This window comes from Cynara cardunculus, assembly GCF_001531365.2.
Source record: "Cynara cardunculus var. scolymus isolate 2C chromosome LG 3, CcrdV1, whole genome shotgun sequence".
Classification (NCBI taxonomy): Eukaryota; Viridiplantae; Streptophyta; class Magnoliopsida; order Asterales; family Asteraceae; genus Cynara; species Cynara cardunculus.
In genome coordinates, this window is record NC_037530.1 from 33420007 (window position 1) to 33433499 (window position 13493).

The 13493-nt window shown below is 32.4% G+C and overlaps 1 protein-coding gene across 2 annotated transcripts; it reads left to right on the forward strand.

The window, feature by feature from the left end:
• The first annotated feature begins 8417 nt into the window (after positions 1 to 8417).
• On the forward strand, positions 8418 to 11103 carry LOC112509973. 2 transcript variants are annotated; one of them, XM_025115210.1, is made up of 9 exons: positions 8418 to 8452; positions 8880 to 9243; positions 9697 to 9730; positions 9863 to 10060; positions 10134 to 10223; positions 10314 to 10379; positions 10468 to 10559; positions 10656 to 10703; positions 10800 to 11103. In XM_025115210.1, exons 2-9 carry the CDS (start codon positions 8909 to 8911, stop codon positions 10915 to 10917), a joined length of 981 nt encoding a protein of 326 aa, XP_024970978.1. In that variant the 5' UTR covers positions 8418 to 8452; positions 8880 to 8908; the 3' UTR covers positions 10918 to 11103. The 2 variants fall into 2 exon arrangements, with proteins under 2 accessions (XP_024970978.1, XP_024970977.1); XM_025115209.1 differs by lacking the exon at positions 8418 to 8452 and having other exon boundaries at positions 8687 to 9243.
• The last annotated feature ends 2390 nt before the right edge of the window (positions 11104 to 13493 follow it).

A 13493-nucleotide genomic window follows, 5' to 3' on the forward strand; every position in this document is an offset into this window, starting at 1 on the left:
TGCATAAGTACAACTTATTAAACCTCCATGTTTGAATTTGTATAACTAACTGCAGATAAGCATAATCAAATAGAGAATAAACATCTCATTTTAAATATAGAAAATCTAAAATTTAATTATGATAATCACTGAGTTCTAACAAAATACTTAATTATTATCTTTATAAAAAATTATATTATTAAACCAAAAATAAAAAATAAATAAAAGAAATACAGAAAAAATGTGAAATTTTAAATAGTTCTTTTGGTACTAATATTTTCATTTTTTTTTATATTTCATGTTTATATTTTATTCAAAACTTAAAAACATTATCGTTTTCTCAAAACCACATAAAACTATATTATAACATCGACTAAGACAAAATAAATAAATAAAACGAAACATCAAAATCGAAATGTATCTCGGCGCATTGTACGAGTACCCTTCTGATATATTTATTATAAGTTTGAAGTTTTAATTAAGAATGGCGTATTGAATGGGAGTTAAGTTGGCGACAATCTCGTCGACGTATTTGGAGGATTGGCGCAACAAAAGTGGTGGAGGTGGTGCGATGCTTTTCACCAAGGATGGATCTGGACCTGGACCTGGACGACCTTCCATATTTATTTATTTTATAAATTATTTAAAATATATATAAAACAAACTTTTATATTTTTATTTTTTGTTTTAAGCTTCAATATCTATATTATATTATAAAACATTTAACAAAAACTATTAAAAACCATTTTTTATGCATAAAGTACTGTTTATTGATGCATATTACTTAAAATTCAAGATCACAAGTAAATTGTGAGTAACTACAACTTATTAAAGCTTCAATTTTGAATTTGTGTAACTAACAATAGATAAACATAATCAAATACGGGATAAACGTCTCATTTTGAATATCAAAAATCTAAAATATAATAAGGATAATCATTAATTATAACAAAATATCTAATTATTATCTTTATAAAAATTATATTATTAAACGATAAATAAATTATTTCTTTATTAATTTTAAATTAAATTATAAATAAAATATTAAATTAAAATTATATTCAAAAAAAATAAAAACATTATCATTTTTTCAAAACCATTAAAAACCCATATTATATTAACAAAGATAAATAATAAAATGAAACATTAAAATTGAGATATATATCTTGCTATATTATGCGAGTACCCTTCTAGTAAATAAATATGTATTTGTATAAATTTCAATACATTGATTTTTATAAATAATATTCTTGATGATAATCAGATAGATTATATATAGATATTCAATAAAAAGATAAATAAGTGATATTTATAGAGATTACCTTCAAATCGGGCTCTCAATAGTCCTGTACAAGGTCCAATACTAGACGTTTTTGGATTTATCTTAACTAAGTATCGTATCTAATTCGAACCTGAAGAACTTAACCGTAATCGTATATGGTCCTTTAAAGACTCGTCCTTCTATAACCAGCCTCGATATGTTAATTATTTGTGCATCTATATATGCACTTTTCATCAAGCTTATATAAAGTAATATTGTAACACATCAGGATCCACATTTGCATATAACGACATATTTCATATATCATAAAATACAATTTCTATATTTGGTCCCAAATCTACAAAAGCTACGATATAGAAGTAGCTACCCAAATTTTTCTTCCATAATCTCTTATATAAATTTGTACTCATAAACAACATGCAGGTACAAGTAATAGCACATTATCTCAAAATCCATATGTAGGCAATCATATATTTTTCCATAAATTTCCCTTCCATTATCATCTGGTGTCTGACCTGTAATGCACATATTTGAAACACAAAATTAGGGTTAGAGATTGAGGTGTATTGAGAAATCCCTTTAATGCAATTACAGAGTGAAAATCACCAAAACCCTTTTATAATACTCATATTTGTAATAATAACAAAAATATATCATTTTGACAAAACAACCATCTTTTGTCACATCAAACCACAAAATACCCATTTATTGCATAAAACATGAACTCAATGCTTCATATAAATCAAACCATAATTCCTCATAACACATTGGATGAGACAACCTCATTTCCTCGCAACATGCTGGTGCGGGAACCCATCTCATCACATAACACTGGTGCTATCAACACACACTAGGTGAGATTACCTCATTTCCTTGCAACACTCTGGTGCAGAAATAGGCATGGCAACGGGGCGGGTATGGGGCGGGTTTTGTAATCCCCGGTCCCGGCTTGAAGTAACATCCCTTGATCCCGGCCCCGGTCCCGGTGGGTATGGGGATTAACATCTCGTCCCCGGTCAAACATGTCAATCCCCGGTCAAACCTCGGTCAATCCCCTGTCAAATCTCATAAATAATATCCTTTAATTTGATTTTACCGGGGATCCCCGGCTCCGGCCCCGATTTGAGTCTACCGGGGATCCCCGACCCTGTGACCCGTTTTAGCAGGGAATCCCCGTCCCTGTTCAGGTCGGGTGAATCGGGTTCCTCACCGGGTCGGTGCAAATCACCATCCCTATGCAGGAACCCATCTCCTCGCATCACACTGGTGCGATCAACACAACCACTTCATCGCATCAAAGCCCAGAGGCAAGACCAACCAGAGCCCCTCTGGTCTTACCAACCAGAAGCAAAGCCAACCAGAGCCCCTTTGGTCCTTAAGGACCAAAGCCCCTCTAGACATACTAACCAAAAGACAAGGCCAACCAGAGGCCCTCTGGTTCTTAAGGACCAAAGCCCCTCTAGACAACCAGAGCTTCTGATCTTACCAACCAGAAGCAAGACCAACCAGAGGCCCTCTTGTGTTACCAGCCAAAGCCCATGTGGTCTTATAACAAGAACAAGTTTTCCATTTCATCACATCAATAGGATGCGATAAAAAAAAGTATGAATATGATTAAAAACCCAGATTTCACAACTCATTGCATCAATCCCAAACTCATCACATTACACACACCACCTAGAAGAAAGGTTACCCAGAAGCAAGGCCACCTAGAAGCAAGGCCATCCCAGTAACAAGACCATCCTAGAAGCAAGGCTAACCAAAGGCCCTCTGGTCTTACCAACCAGAGCCCCTCTGGTCCTTCTGATCAAGTCTTCACTTCATCGTATCAATAGGATGTGATAACTTAAAGTTATCGCATCACACAGATGTGACAACCCCAAGTTATCGCATCACACTGATGCGATAACAGTAACTCATGATCAAAATATCATCATTTCCAAAATTGATTATGCCACTCTTATACCAATATATCCAACTCCTTGATATGCAACTCTTATTTCCATACATGATATATAATCATGACAAAAACCCACCATTTTTCCAATAATGGCATCAAAACCATTTTATCTCAAAATCTCATATAAAGAACCATACGGTTCTTATACTCAGTTTCCAAATAAGGAAAGCTTTAAACAAGTTAAACTCACCATCATGCTAAAAATAGCACATAATCGTTCAAAAACACCCAAGAACGAAACCATACAGTTCCTTATTAAAACCATATCAAATGAAGTCTTTAAAGTAAAACTCACTTGGATTCATAGAGAAGCAGATAACAACAGTAATTATTCAAGCAAGAATCACAGAAATCAGCTTCTACTTCTTCCCCCTTTTGGTTCTGTTTTACTTCAGCTCAAAACACATACACACATACCGAAAAGCTCCCTTTTCTTTTTTTCTCCACAAAAATCAATGAGATAAGATAAATATCTCATAATGAACTCATTTAAACAAAGTATAAGGCGGTGAAGGTTTTTAAAACATTTAATCACACCCTCCCATGAGATAACACAAATATCTCATATATAATAACAATATAAACAATAAAGCGGTGGAGATTAATTTAAAACATTTAAGCACATATACGAATTAAATCCCTCAACTAACCATCATTATTCAAAATCAACCCCCCAACTTTGTAACCGAAAAACCCGGTTATCACAAATATTGTTAAAACTTAATGGTTTATTTGGTTTAAGTATCTTTTAAGAATGCTAAACATATACTTGTTTTGTATTTATTTATTTTTGTATTCCGTTTGTCTTGGATTTAGTCATCAATCACATACAAAAGGTTTTCCTTCTGGTGTTACATATATTTGAATCAAATATTTTCATAACTGAAAATTAACATATAACTTATAATAAAATGTGACAGCAATAAAAGATTTTACTTAACTTACCGCGTCTTCATCGACACTTATTCATTATTGATTTTCCAATTTTTTTTTGTTAATCCAACGCCAACTCAACAATTTAAAAATCTAAATATCATCATTGTATTTAAAAAAAACATTTTCCAAACTTAGGGGCCGTTTACCCAATTGCTTATCCGGTAAGCATTTACCGATAGAAGTCAACACTATGATTAATTTTGATGCGTAAGATTTTAGTACATCAAAACATATCGAATGCAACAATTTATTGGGTAAGAGTCGTCATCCTCACTTACCGAGTAAGACTCTACATCCTTCTCATCGCTCTTACCCGATAAAATTTTTGGCCCTTCTCATGTTCATCCGATGATAAAATTTATCCGGTAAGCACTTATCAAGAATTTAGTAAACCGCTTCTTATTTATAGGTGATATCACTATTATTTTATATCATTTTTGTTCCTTTTTTTTATATACGTTAATATATTTGAAATTAAATTATTATAAATATACTTTTATATATGTTGGGAAATATTATTAATTTAATTTATATTTATGTTATATTAATTTACTACAAGAAAATTGGTTTTATGGGATGCTTATATTGTCTATACGTCCCATTAGAATATTTTATAGAATTTAAAGTTTTATAGGACCAAACTATAAAACGTCATATATAAAAGTGTTAAAATAGATTTATGGAACGCTTTCAGGAGTTTTAACAAGTTTTTTAGTAACTTTTAAAATAAATTGTCATATTAGTTATTTTATTAGTTATTTTATAGGATACGTTTGAGAAATGTCCTATAAACCAATCTTTTTATATGACACTTGTGTTTATAGGTCAATTTTTAAAATAATGTCCTATAAAATAATTAATACGACACTTTTTTTTAGAAACGTCCTAAAAAACTTGTTAAAAAATCTAAAGGTGTCTTGTAAACCTATTGTAACATTTTTAGATATAATGTCTTTTGGTTTGATCCTATAAGTCTTATAAAGCATCTTTTTGGACATTTCTAGGTTTTAGGCGTCCTACAAAATCAATTTTGTTGTAGTGATTATATATTTGTTTAATTTAAGTATATTAAGAGATCATTTAACAAAATCTTGCCAGATAAACACTTACTGTGTTACTTACCTTATCGAATGAACATGACAAGAACTGATAATTTTATCTAATAACTGAGAGAGAAGACTCTTACCGAGGAAGAGGCGCTTACAAACAACCAATTTTGGGTCCAAGAATGTGACCCTGCAAAGTAAATTGGGGTGATGACTATTACCGGTAAGCATTTGGTAAACAACTCCTATTATATTTATTTATTTATTAATACAACATATCTTATATCTATATATATATATATATATATATATATATTCTTAAAGTATAAAGTATAATTGTTCATTTTTTAATGTATAATTATGATATTTTTATACTTATATTTATCTTGTTATAAAAATTATATTTTATATATATATATATATATTATTTATCATTATTTAAAATAAATTAAAACTTATAGACTAATATATTATCAAAAAATATCAAACTAATTAATAAGTTCAAATAAATAAAAGGCAAAAGAGGAAAAAATACATACAAAATTTTGAAAAACTATTATGCAAAAAATATTTGCAAGATAAAAGGATGAAAGAAAAAAAACATGAAAAATAAAAGCAATGCAATTAAAGCAAAAGTTTGCAAGAAAAAAAAAGTATGTTTTTAATAAAAATAAAAAGTATTTATTATTAAATCTACATTAAGATGGACATTTTAGTTTCAAGAATTTTATTTGGACAAAAGGTTGGTTATTGGTAATTTTAATCGGTTTCATACAGAACTCACCTTCAAGAACACTGATATGTGGGCATTTTTTGGTTCATTCAGTAGTTAAAGCTAACAGAAAGACCTAAGGTCGAACCAGAACCTATTTTATATTTAGACAAAGTTGTCTCACCTATTTACCAATTAAACTACTGGGTCAGTAACATTTCAAAAATGTTTATGTTTAAATAATCAAATAATTGTTTTTATTATTTTTCAACCTTATAAGACATCCATAACTTGGTGATTATTTTATGAAAAGAGAGTAAATGGGGAACTACCTTAAGTGCTAATTCAGACGTGGACCCATTTTATCGGTTTGTTTGCCTTTTTCTCTTGAAAAGATAGAGCAAAGGGGTGTTTGGGATTACTTATTTGAAACAACTTATGTTCTTATATAAAAGTGTTAATCAACTTATTATAAGTTAGAATGATTTAACTTCTTCAAAAACTTCTTATTACCGGTTTGGCACCGGTATAAGTTGTTTATCCAAACACCCAAGATTGCTTGTTACCGGTGTCACACCGAAATAAATTAATAGGTTGTTTTTATAAGCAATCCCAAACACCCCTAAATGACGAGTGCTACACCGATACTGTGATTTTTTTAAATAAATCAAAGTAATGGTCCAATAAATTATTTTGTAACACGATATTTATTTTTCTTACCTTTTTAGTGTCATACAACTATATTCATGTGATACACCTATCCCGACGGGGGAGAATAGGTTATTCAGCAGGGGGATTTTGAAATTGCGGAGACAATGAAACATAAAAGTTTATTATAAATCAAAAATTTTAATTTTAATTCTATTCCTCATCAAAAAGGAAAATCTTTTTTATTTGAACATGAATAACTAAATATATTAAATTATTTTCTTGTTTTTAGTAAAATGATCATCTAAAAAAAGTCCAATCCAAAAAAATTATTACAATCACATAAACTAATATCTCGAACCACCTAAATTATTCTCACTTTTTAGATATTTAATTCACTTTTATACCAACGACTCGTTTCACATGAATAGAAAATAGGATCTGTGAGCTCTTAAAAAGACTCAAATGTTGAGTTACACATAACTTTCACTATTGTTTTAAGTTGGATTAGAAGTTATTAGGTCAGCTTGTTGCTTTGGGCTTTGGGGTGTTGCAAGTGGTATCAGAGTCGATCCTTGTACCATCATGATGGTGGGACAAACCTCATTGGGAATGATGAGTCCTTGAGGGGGGGTGTTTGCAATATCTCAGGCGAATCCACATCGCCGATGACAAGGAGAAAGATTCTAGGAAGGCCTAACGAGAACATGAGGAGTTTAAGTGGGAAAGTTTGTAATAACTCGTCAACATGTTGACGGAAAATGAGGTTTGTGAGTTCCTTATAAGGCTCAAATAGTAAGCTATCAATTAGTAGGTTTCCGGGTGTTGCAACTTTTCTACACTCTATAACAAGAAAACATGAAGAAGAAGAAGAAATCAAATTCTTCAAATTAATTAGACTTCCAAAACACAGTCTTGGAAGGATACAGTGGCACGGGCCACCACTTCATGATTTTGTCAAGGAAAAAAAGTTCCGAATGTGTCACCGTATTATTTTGTTGGACGTCATCATATAGTTTTTGAAACCGAAATATTAGCGCAAAACTTTAATGGTGGATGTGGTAGATGTTTATGCCTTTATACAAAGGGTTGGGTTCGAGTCCCACTATTGTCAATTTGTTGTTTTTTAGCTTTAATTTGTGTGTTTTCAATATACCTTTTGTGTTTTTAAAAACATATGTAGATATGACTAGAACATGAGTTTCTTTTATGTTATTACAAGAAACCAACCAACAAATCTATATTAATATTATGAACTTTTTCTTTAGATATTTTTTATGCTTAAAAAGTGTCACCACTTGAAAACTTTTTGAGCCCGTATTTGCTCACACACTCTCCTCACATTTGGTGAAATTTGAACTCTCTAACCTACATACCTACCTACCAGGAAGCCAAAGAGTTGAATATCGTTAGATCAAAGATCATTTACTCTAAAATTTATTATTTGTAAAAAAAATTATGTAAATATTTTATAAAATAATACAACTTAAATGTTCAAATTACATTATTAACAAAAGGTGTAGTTTGTACAAAATCAAGACATTGGGATACAGCATCCAACACCAAATCCACCTTCAAAAGCATCCTTGTGTTGGTCCCTCACACTCTCTCTTCACTTTCATGGAAAAACTCAGAAGACAAACAACCCTTCATGGAAAAGACTAAAATAATTGCATGGGAGACTACATGACATCAGACTACACACAAAACACAGCGCTCTCTCTCTCTCTCTCTCTTCCCCTAAATCTTCTCATATACAAACCAGAAGCTTTTTCTTTTATATTCTTTTTTTTTAAACTGTATCTGACACGCTTTAATTTGATATAAATACAAATATTTGTAATCCAAAGAAGCAAAGCATCTCTTCTTCTTGCACACCTCCTCCCCCTGTAAGTATCTCAACTTTCCTTTGCTTGCAATTAACAACTTCACATCTTTTCATCTCCTTTCAATTGTTTTCTCATATTTAATCCAATCCTTACATCTTTTTCCACAAATTCAATCCTAAAGTTTGGAATCTCGTGTTGTTATGCTTCAATTCAGCCATCAAATGCATAAGTTTTTGTCTTTCATGGAGCCTCTTCATTGCTATATATCGCCTCATTATCATCTCCATCCATGAACTTGATCCTTCTTAAAGTTTTCATCCTCCCAGAAGTTAATTTGCACTGAAATTTCAACCTGCAACTCGTTTTCTTTTTCTGGGGTTTTATGATTTTGTGTTTCTGAACATTGTCGTAATCATTTTTGATCAATTTGATTTATTGGGTACACTTAGAACACATTTGGAGAGAAGAATAATGGATTTCTTGACAGGAGGGTCAAAGAACACTTGGCAGCCAGTCATGGGGCCTGATACAACCACCTCAAGTTACTGGTTGAACTGGAGACTGTTTCTGTGTTGTGTATGGATTTTGACATCTATGGCTATGGCTTCCTATCTCATAACGAAATACGAAGGGCCTAACAATCGAAAATCAAGAATCAGAGAAGATGATGATGAAGAAGAAGATGATTATGGAGGAGTGTTGTATGATGATGAAGTTTGGAAGCCATGTTTGAAAGGAATCCATCCAGCTTGGTTGATGACTTACAGAATATTTGCTTTCTTTGTGCTCTTGATTCTCATCATCCTAAACGCCATTGTTGATGGAGGAACCATATTTTACTACTACACACAGTAAGTTTTACCATTTCTCATACATCCATTAATTATGACATCAGTCTTGATTTCTCCATTTGATCTTCAAGAATCTTGTTGGGTATTAAATTCTTCTTCCATCTGATTAAAGTTAACTTTAAGCTTTAAACCTCAATTTACAAATTTACCCACGTCACCTTTACAAAAAAAATCATCGATTTTGGTGAAGAAAAAGCTTTTAGAATGCTCCAATCCTCGTTAATGGAAGCAAAGGGTTGGTTTTTGTGTTTCTGATCACACCATCATCATAACTATGAACTCTTTAAATCCTATGGTGTTGTAATCCTTTGTTTTTCAAAATCTGATAACTTTTCTGAAAGCAAAATATCAGCATCTGATTCCTTTGGTTTTATGCATTTCTTTTAAATCTGTGTTTTTAGCCATTCAGATTCTGAAATTTCACTTTGTTTACTGTCTGAGTGGTGGTTACAGGTGGACTTTTACGTTGATTACTATATATTTCGGGGTATGTTTCATCCACATCAACTGATTCTTACACACCCTTTCTCTTTTTCTTTCTTTATTAAAGCTGTTTTTTCTTCTTTTTTTGAATTTTTATGTTCTTGGATTTATGTTCATGGCGTCTTTCTGTGCACAGATTGGATCTCTGTTGTCGATATACGGATGCTACCAGTATCACAACAAAGTTGGAGGTGACAGAAGTGAGGAATTCGATGAGGAGCAAGCTGCGATTGCGAATTTGCCCAATGCCGCGAAATCCATTGGCCGTAAAGATCAAAACCACCCGCGCCAAGTCGCTGGCCTTTGGGGTTACGCTTTTCAGATCATATTTCAGGTAAAATCCCAAGAACGCAAATGAAATTGTCCCCAGAAAAGGAACCTTTGGTGACACCATTTTTGTTTTTCAGATGCAGGCAGGTGCAGTTGTGCTTACAGACTGCGTTTTCTGGCTCATCATAGTACCATTTCTTGCCATGAAAGATTATAACTTGAATTTTGTAAGTACCACCCATTGTTGATCTATTTGATTTCGGAAACATGTACTTTGTTCGTGTTTTGGATTTGTTGTGAGGTTATTATACGTGCAGTTCATTATAAATATGCACTCGATCAATGCTGTGTTATTGCTCGGTGACACCGCGTTGAATAGCTTGGTAAGTTGTTACGAGTCTTGTTAACACAAAAACATACCTTATCGGATCTTGTAGTTTCGATCACGACCCTAAATTTTCCATTTTTCAGCGATTCCCGTGGTTTCGAATTGCATACTTCATTCTTTGGACGTGCGTTTTTGTTGTTTTCCAATGGGTCGTTCATGCGTGCATCGCCCTTTGGTAAAATATCGATCGCTATTTCTATTTTTTTTTTCTTATCGACACATACAAACATATGGAAGTGATCACTAACAAAATGGTCATAATGTTAAACAGGTGGCCATACCCTTTTCTTGATCTATCGTCTTCATTCTCTCCAATATGGTAATTAAGTTCTCTTAACAAATAAGCACACACAGTGAAGGTGTTGTGTGTGTACTTATCAAGAAACTGTGTTCTAAAGCTTTGTTATATATGCAGGTACTTATCAGTGGCATTGTTGCATGTCCCATGCTATGGGATTTTTGTTCTAGTGATAAAACTGAAGCATTTTCTCTTGTCGAAATGGTTCCCAGATTCTAACCGATACGTTCTATGATACGGCTGAATCGCAAAGCCAACCTTCATCGATTGAGCTTTTCTAGTCTTAAAGACGATAGGGATGAACTGTAGAGATTTACCAAGATTTTCTTAGAATGTTAATAGAATTTCTTGAGAAATTGACATATAATTGTTTGCTGTAATTATTGGTTATATAAATACAAGCTTGGAGAGTTACAAATGCCATTTTCTTTTTTTTGATTAACCTGGATATCCAACCTGCTATGCGAACCGACTAATCCCAGGATGACCACCTGCTTTGCAGATAGCCCTAAGTCACCGCATTTGAACCTCCGTGGCCACAAATGGCATATTTCTTTGTATGGCTACAGGTAAAAGTGGCCTTCATAATATATCACATGGGTAAAGGGTCCTGAAAACCTCCCAAGACCCACTTTTGGATCAATTTCATTGTGAAATTATGGGTCAAAAAGATAATGAAAGAGGATTGGGAACTTTACCCTTTGTAGATCCATCTGTTTTTGAGCCAAGAAGGCAAGAACCCATTCAAATGGTTGATAAAACCCCACCATGTCAGTGGCAAATCTTTTTTCAAAAGGCTAAATTCAAGTTCATCATCATTGTTTTTGTGTTGGAATTTCTATTATCTCCTCAAAAACTCTTTTAAAGAGTAATCTAACGGGATTACACATATTTTTGTGGTTTCGATTGGTAAAAGTTTATGGCACAAACTATTCGACAGGGCCGGCCCTGGCTACGTGCAGCCCGTGCGGCCGTACAGGGCATCAAAGCCTAAAAGGCTTCGAGTTGTCATTTATTACTAGTTTGGGATTTAATAATTTAGGAATTGGACCACTGGGTTTTAACTATAAAAACAAGCCCAAGCCTAGTAATGATGAATACTAAATGCACATTGTTGGAAAAAGTTGGAAAGTTTGGAAAAGTTTTTGTTTGTATAAAGTTGTCTGTATGAATTAATCTGTTTGTATAAGTTGGAAAAGTTTTTGTTTGAGAGAGTTTTTTCGCAGATGTAAAGAGCGTTTTTTTAGTTGGAAATGACATGTTTTAAAAAAAACTTGGTTTTCCATATAAAGTTACCTCTAAAAGCTTACTGGATAATTTACTATTTTAGTTATAAACTAATTATAGTTTTTCTTGTCTTTTAAGTCTCATATATTGAAATAAAGTTTCTATTTTGCTAATTTCAATTTGAAAAAGGGAAAACTGGAAAAGAATGAAGCACGATCTTAATCCAGGATTTATCATTTTATATTTTGTATTCGGGGTTTTGGTTTTTACGTCCCCCCATTGTATCTTTTTATTATAATTAATAAAAATCAACATGAGGATGAGATACTTAGCCTGAGTAGGTTCTAAATTCTTTTAAAAAAATGCATGTTTCATTGTTTCATTGTTTCATTGGTTTAAAGAATAGACTTAGGGGCATTTTTTATTTATTTTCGCACAGGACATCAAAAATCTTAGAACCGACCCTGCTATTCGATTGAATTCGATGGAGCTGAAGGATTAGGAGAGTTAACGATGGAGTTTGGGTCCGATGGTGGGCTAACGCGCTATAATGTTAGCTGAAATGATCTGCTTTTTGCACCAAGTGGTGTAAAGTGGTCGTCCACCTTATTATGAGTGTCAACGTTTATGTCTCCATTGGTTGGAGTTGCTATAATGCTAGTGTATGTATCCAACGAGTAAATAGATCGTAGATCAGATTCGATCCAATTTCGACTAACTTGTTCGTAATTGATTCGTTAAACTCGAAGTAAGTTCGCACTCTTCTATTTGAGTTAAAAATACCATCGCGATTTGAATTTAAAGGTTACTTAACATTTAACTTACCATGATAAAGAACAAGAATCTTACCCGGTAAAACACATGACAACAACCAAGGTTCTTAAATGGTAAGTGAGAGAGAAGACTCTTCTAATTTGTTAATTAATTTCCTCTTTTTTGTAGGATTTTTATTCGGTCTCCTTTTCTAGAATTTGAATTCTCTTCTTCATTTCATTCTCGAGCATTCTGTTGAATCAGCGAGATCTTGAATTCTCGGTCCCTTGGTACGGTATTCTTGGGAATCAACGAATTGTGGATCAGACGTGAATCTATCATTCACGTTGCATCATAGCTTTTGACGGTAAGTGCTTACCCATATGGGCATTTGTTAAAAGGCCCCAAAATGGGTGATTTGAAATACTATTTTGTTACCATGGATTGTGACTTTATTTTGTATTTGTGTTAAATGAGAAAAGGAAGCATAACTTTTAATCAATTTGGTTTAATAATATAATGTTTTTTTTTATAAAGATAATTTGTAATTCAATAATTATCCTAACTATAACTTAGGTTCTTTATATTTAAAATAAGATATTTATATTTCATTTGATTATTTTTGTCAGTTGATTATCTATATCTATATCTATACTATATTATAAAGCATTTGGCTAAAACTCTTAAAACTCTTAAAACTCTTAAACTCTTAAAAGCTCTTAAACCCGTTTATCCCTATCCGATTTCATCCCATATCTGAATTCGTGTAACTAACTGCAGATAAACACAATCAAATACAGGATAAACATCTCATTTTAAATATAAAAAATC

What these genes read in the sequence shown, in the direction of transcription:
- LOC112509973 (XM_025115209.1), top strand. Translation starts at nt 8,864, where the DNA reads ATGGATTTCTTGACAGGAGGGTCAAAGAACACTTGGCAGCCAGTCATG. An exon ending in CTTTTCAGATCATATTTCAG is followed by an intron (nt 10,061 to 10,133) that starts GTAAAATCCCAA and finishes TTTGTTTTTCAG; the next exon opens with ATGCAGGCAGGTGCAGTTGT. An exon ending in AAGATTATAACTTGAATTTT is followed by an intron (nt 10,224 to 10,313) that starts GTAAGTACCACC and finishes TTATACGTGCAG; the next exon opens with TTCATTATAAATATGCACTC.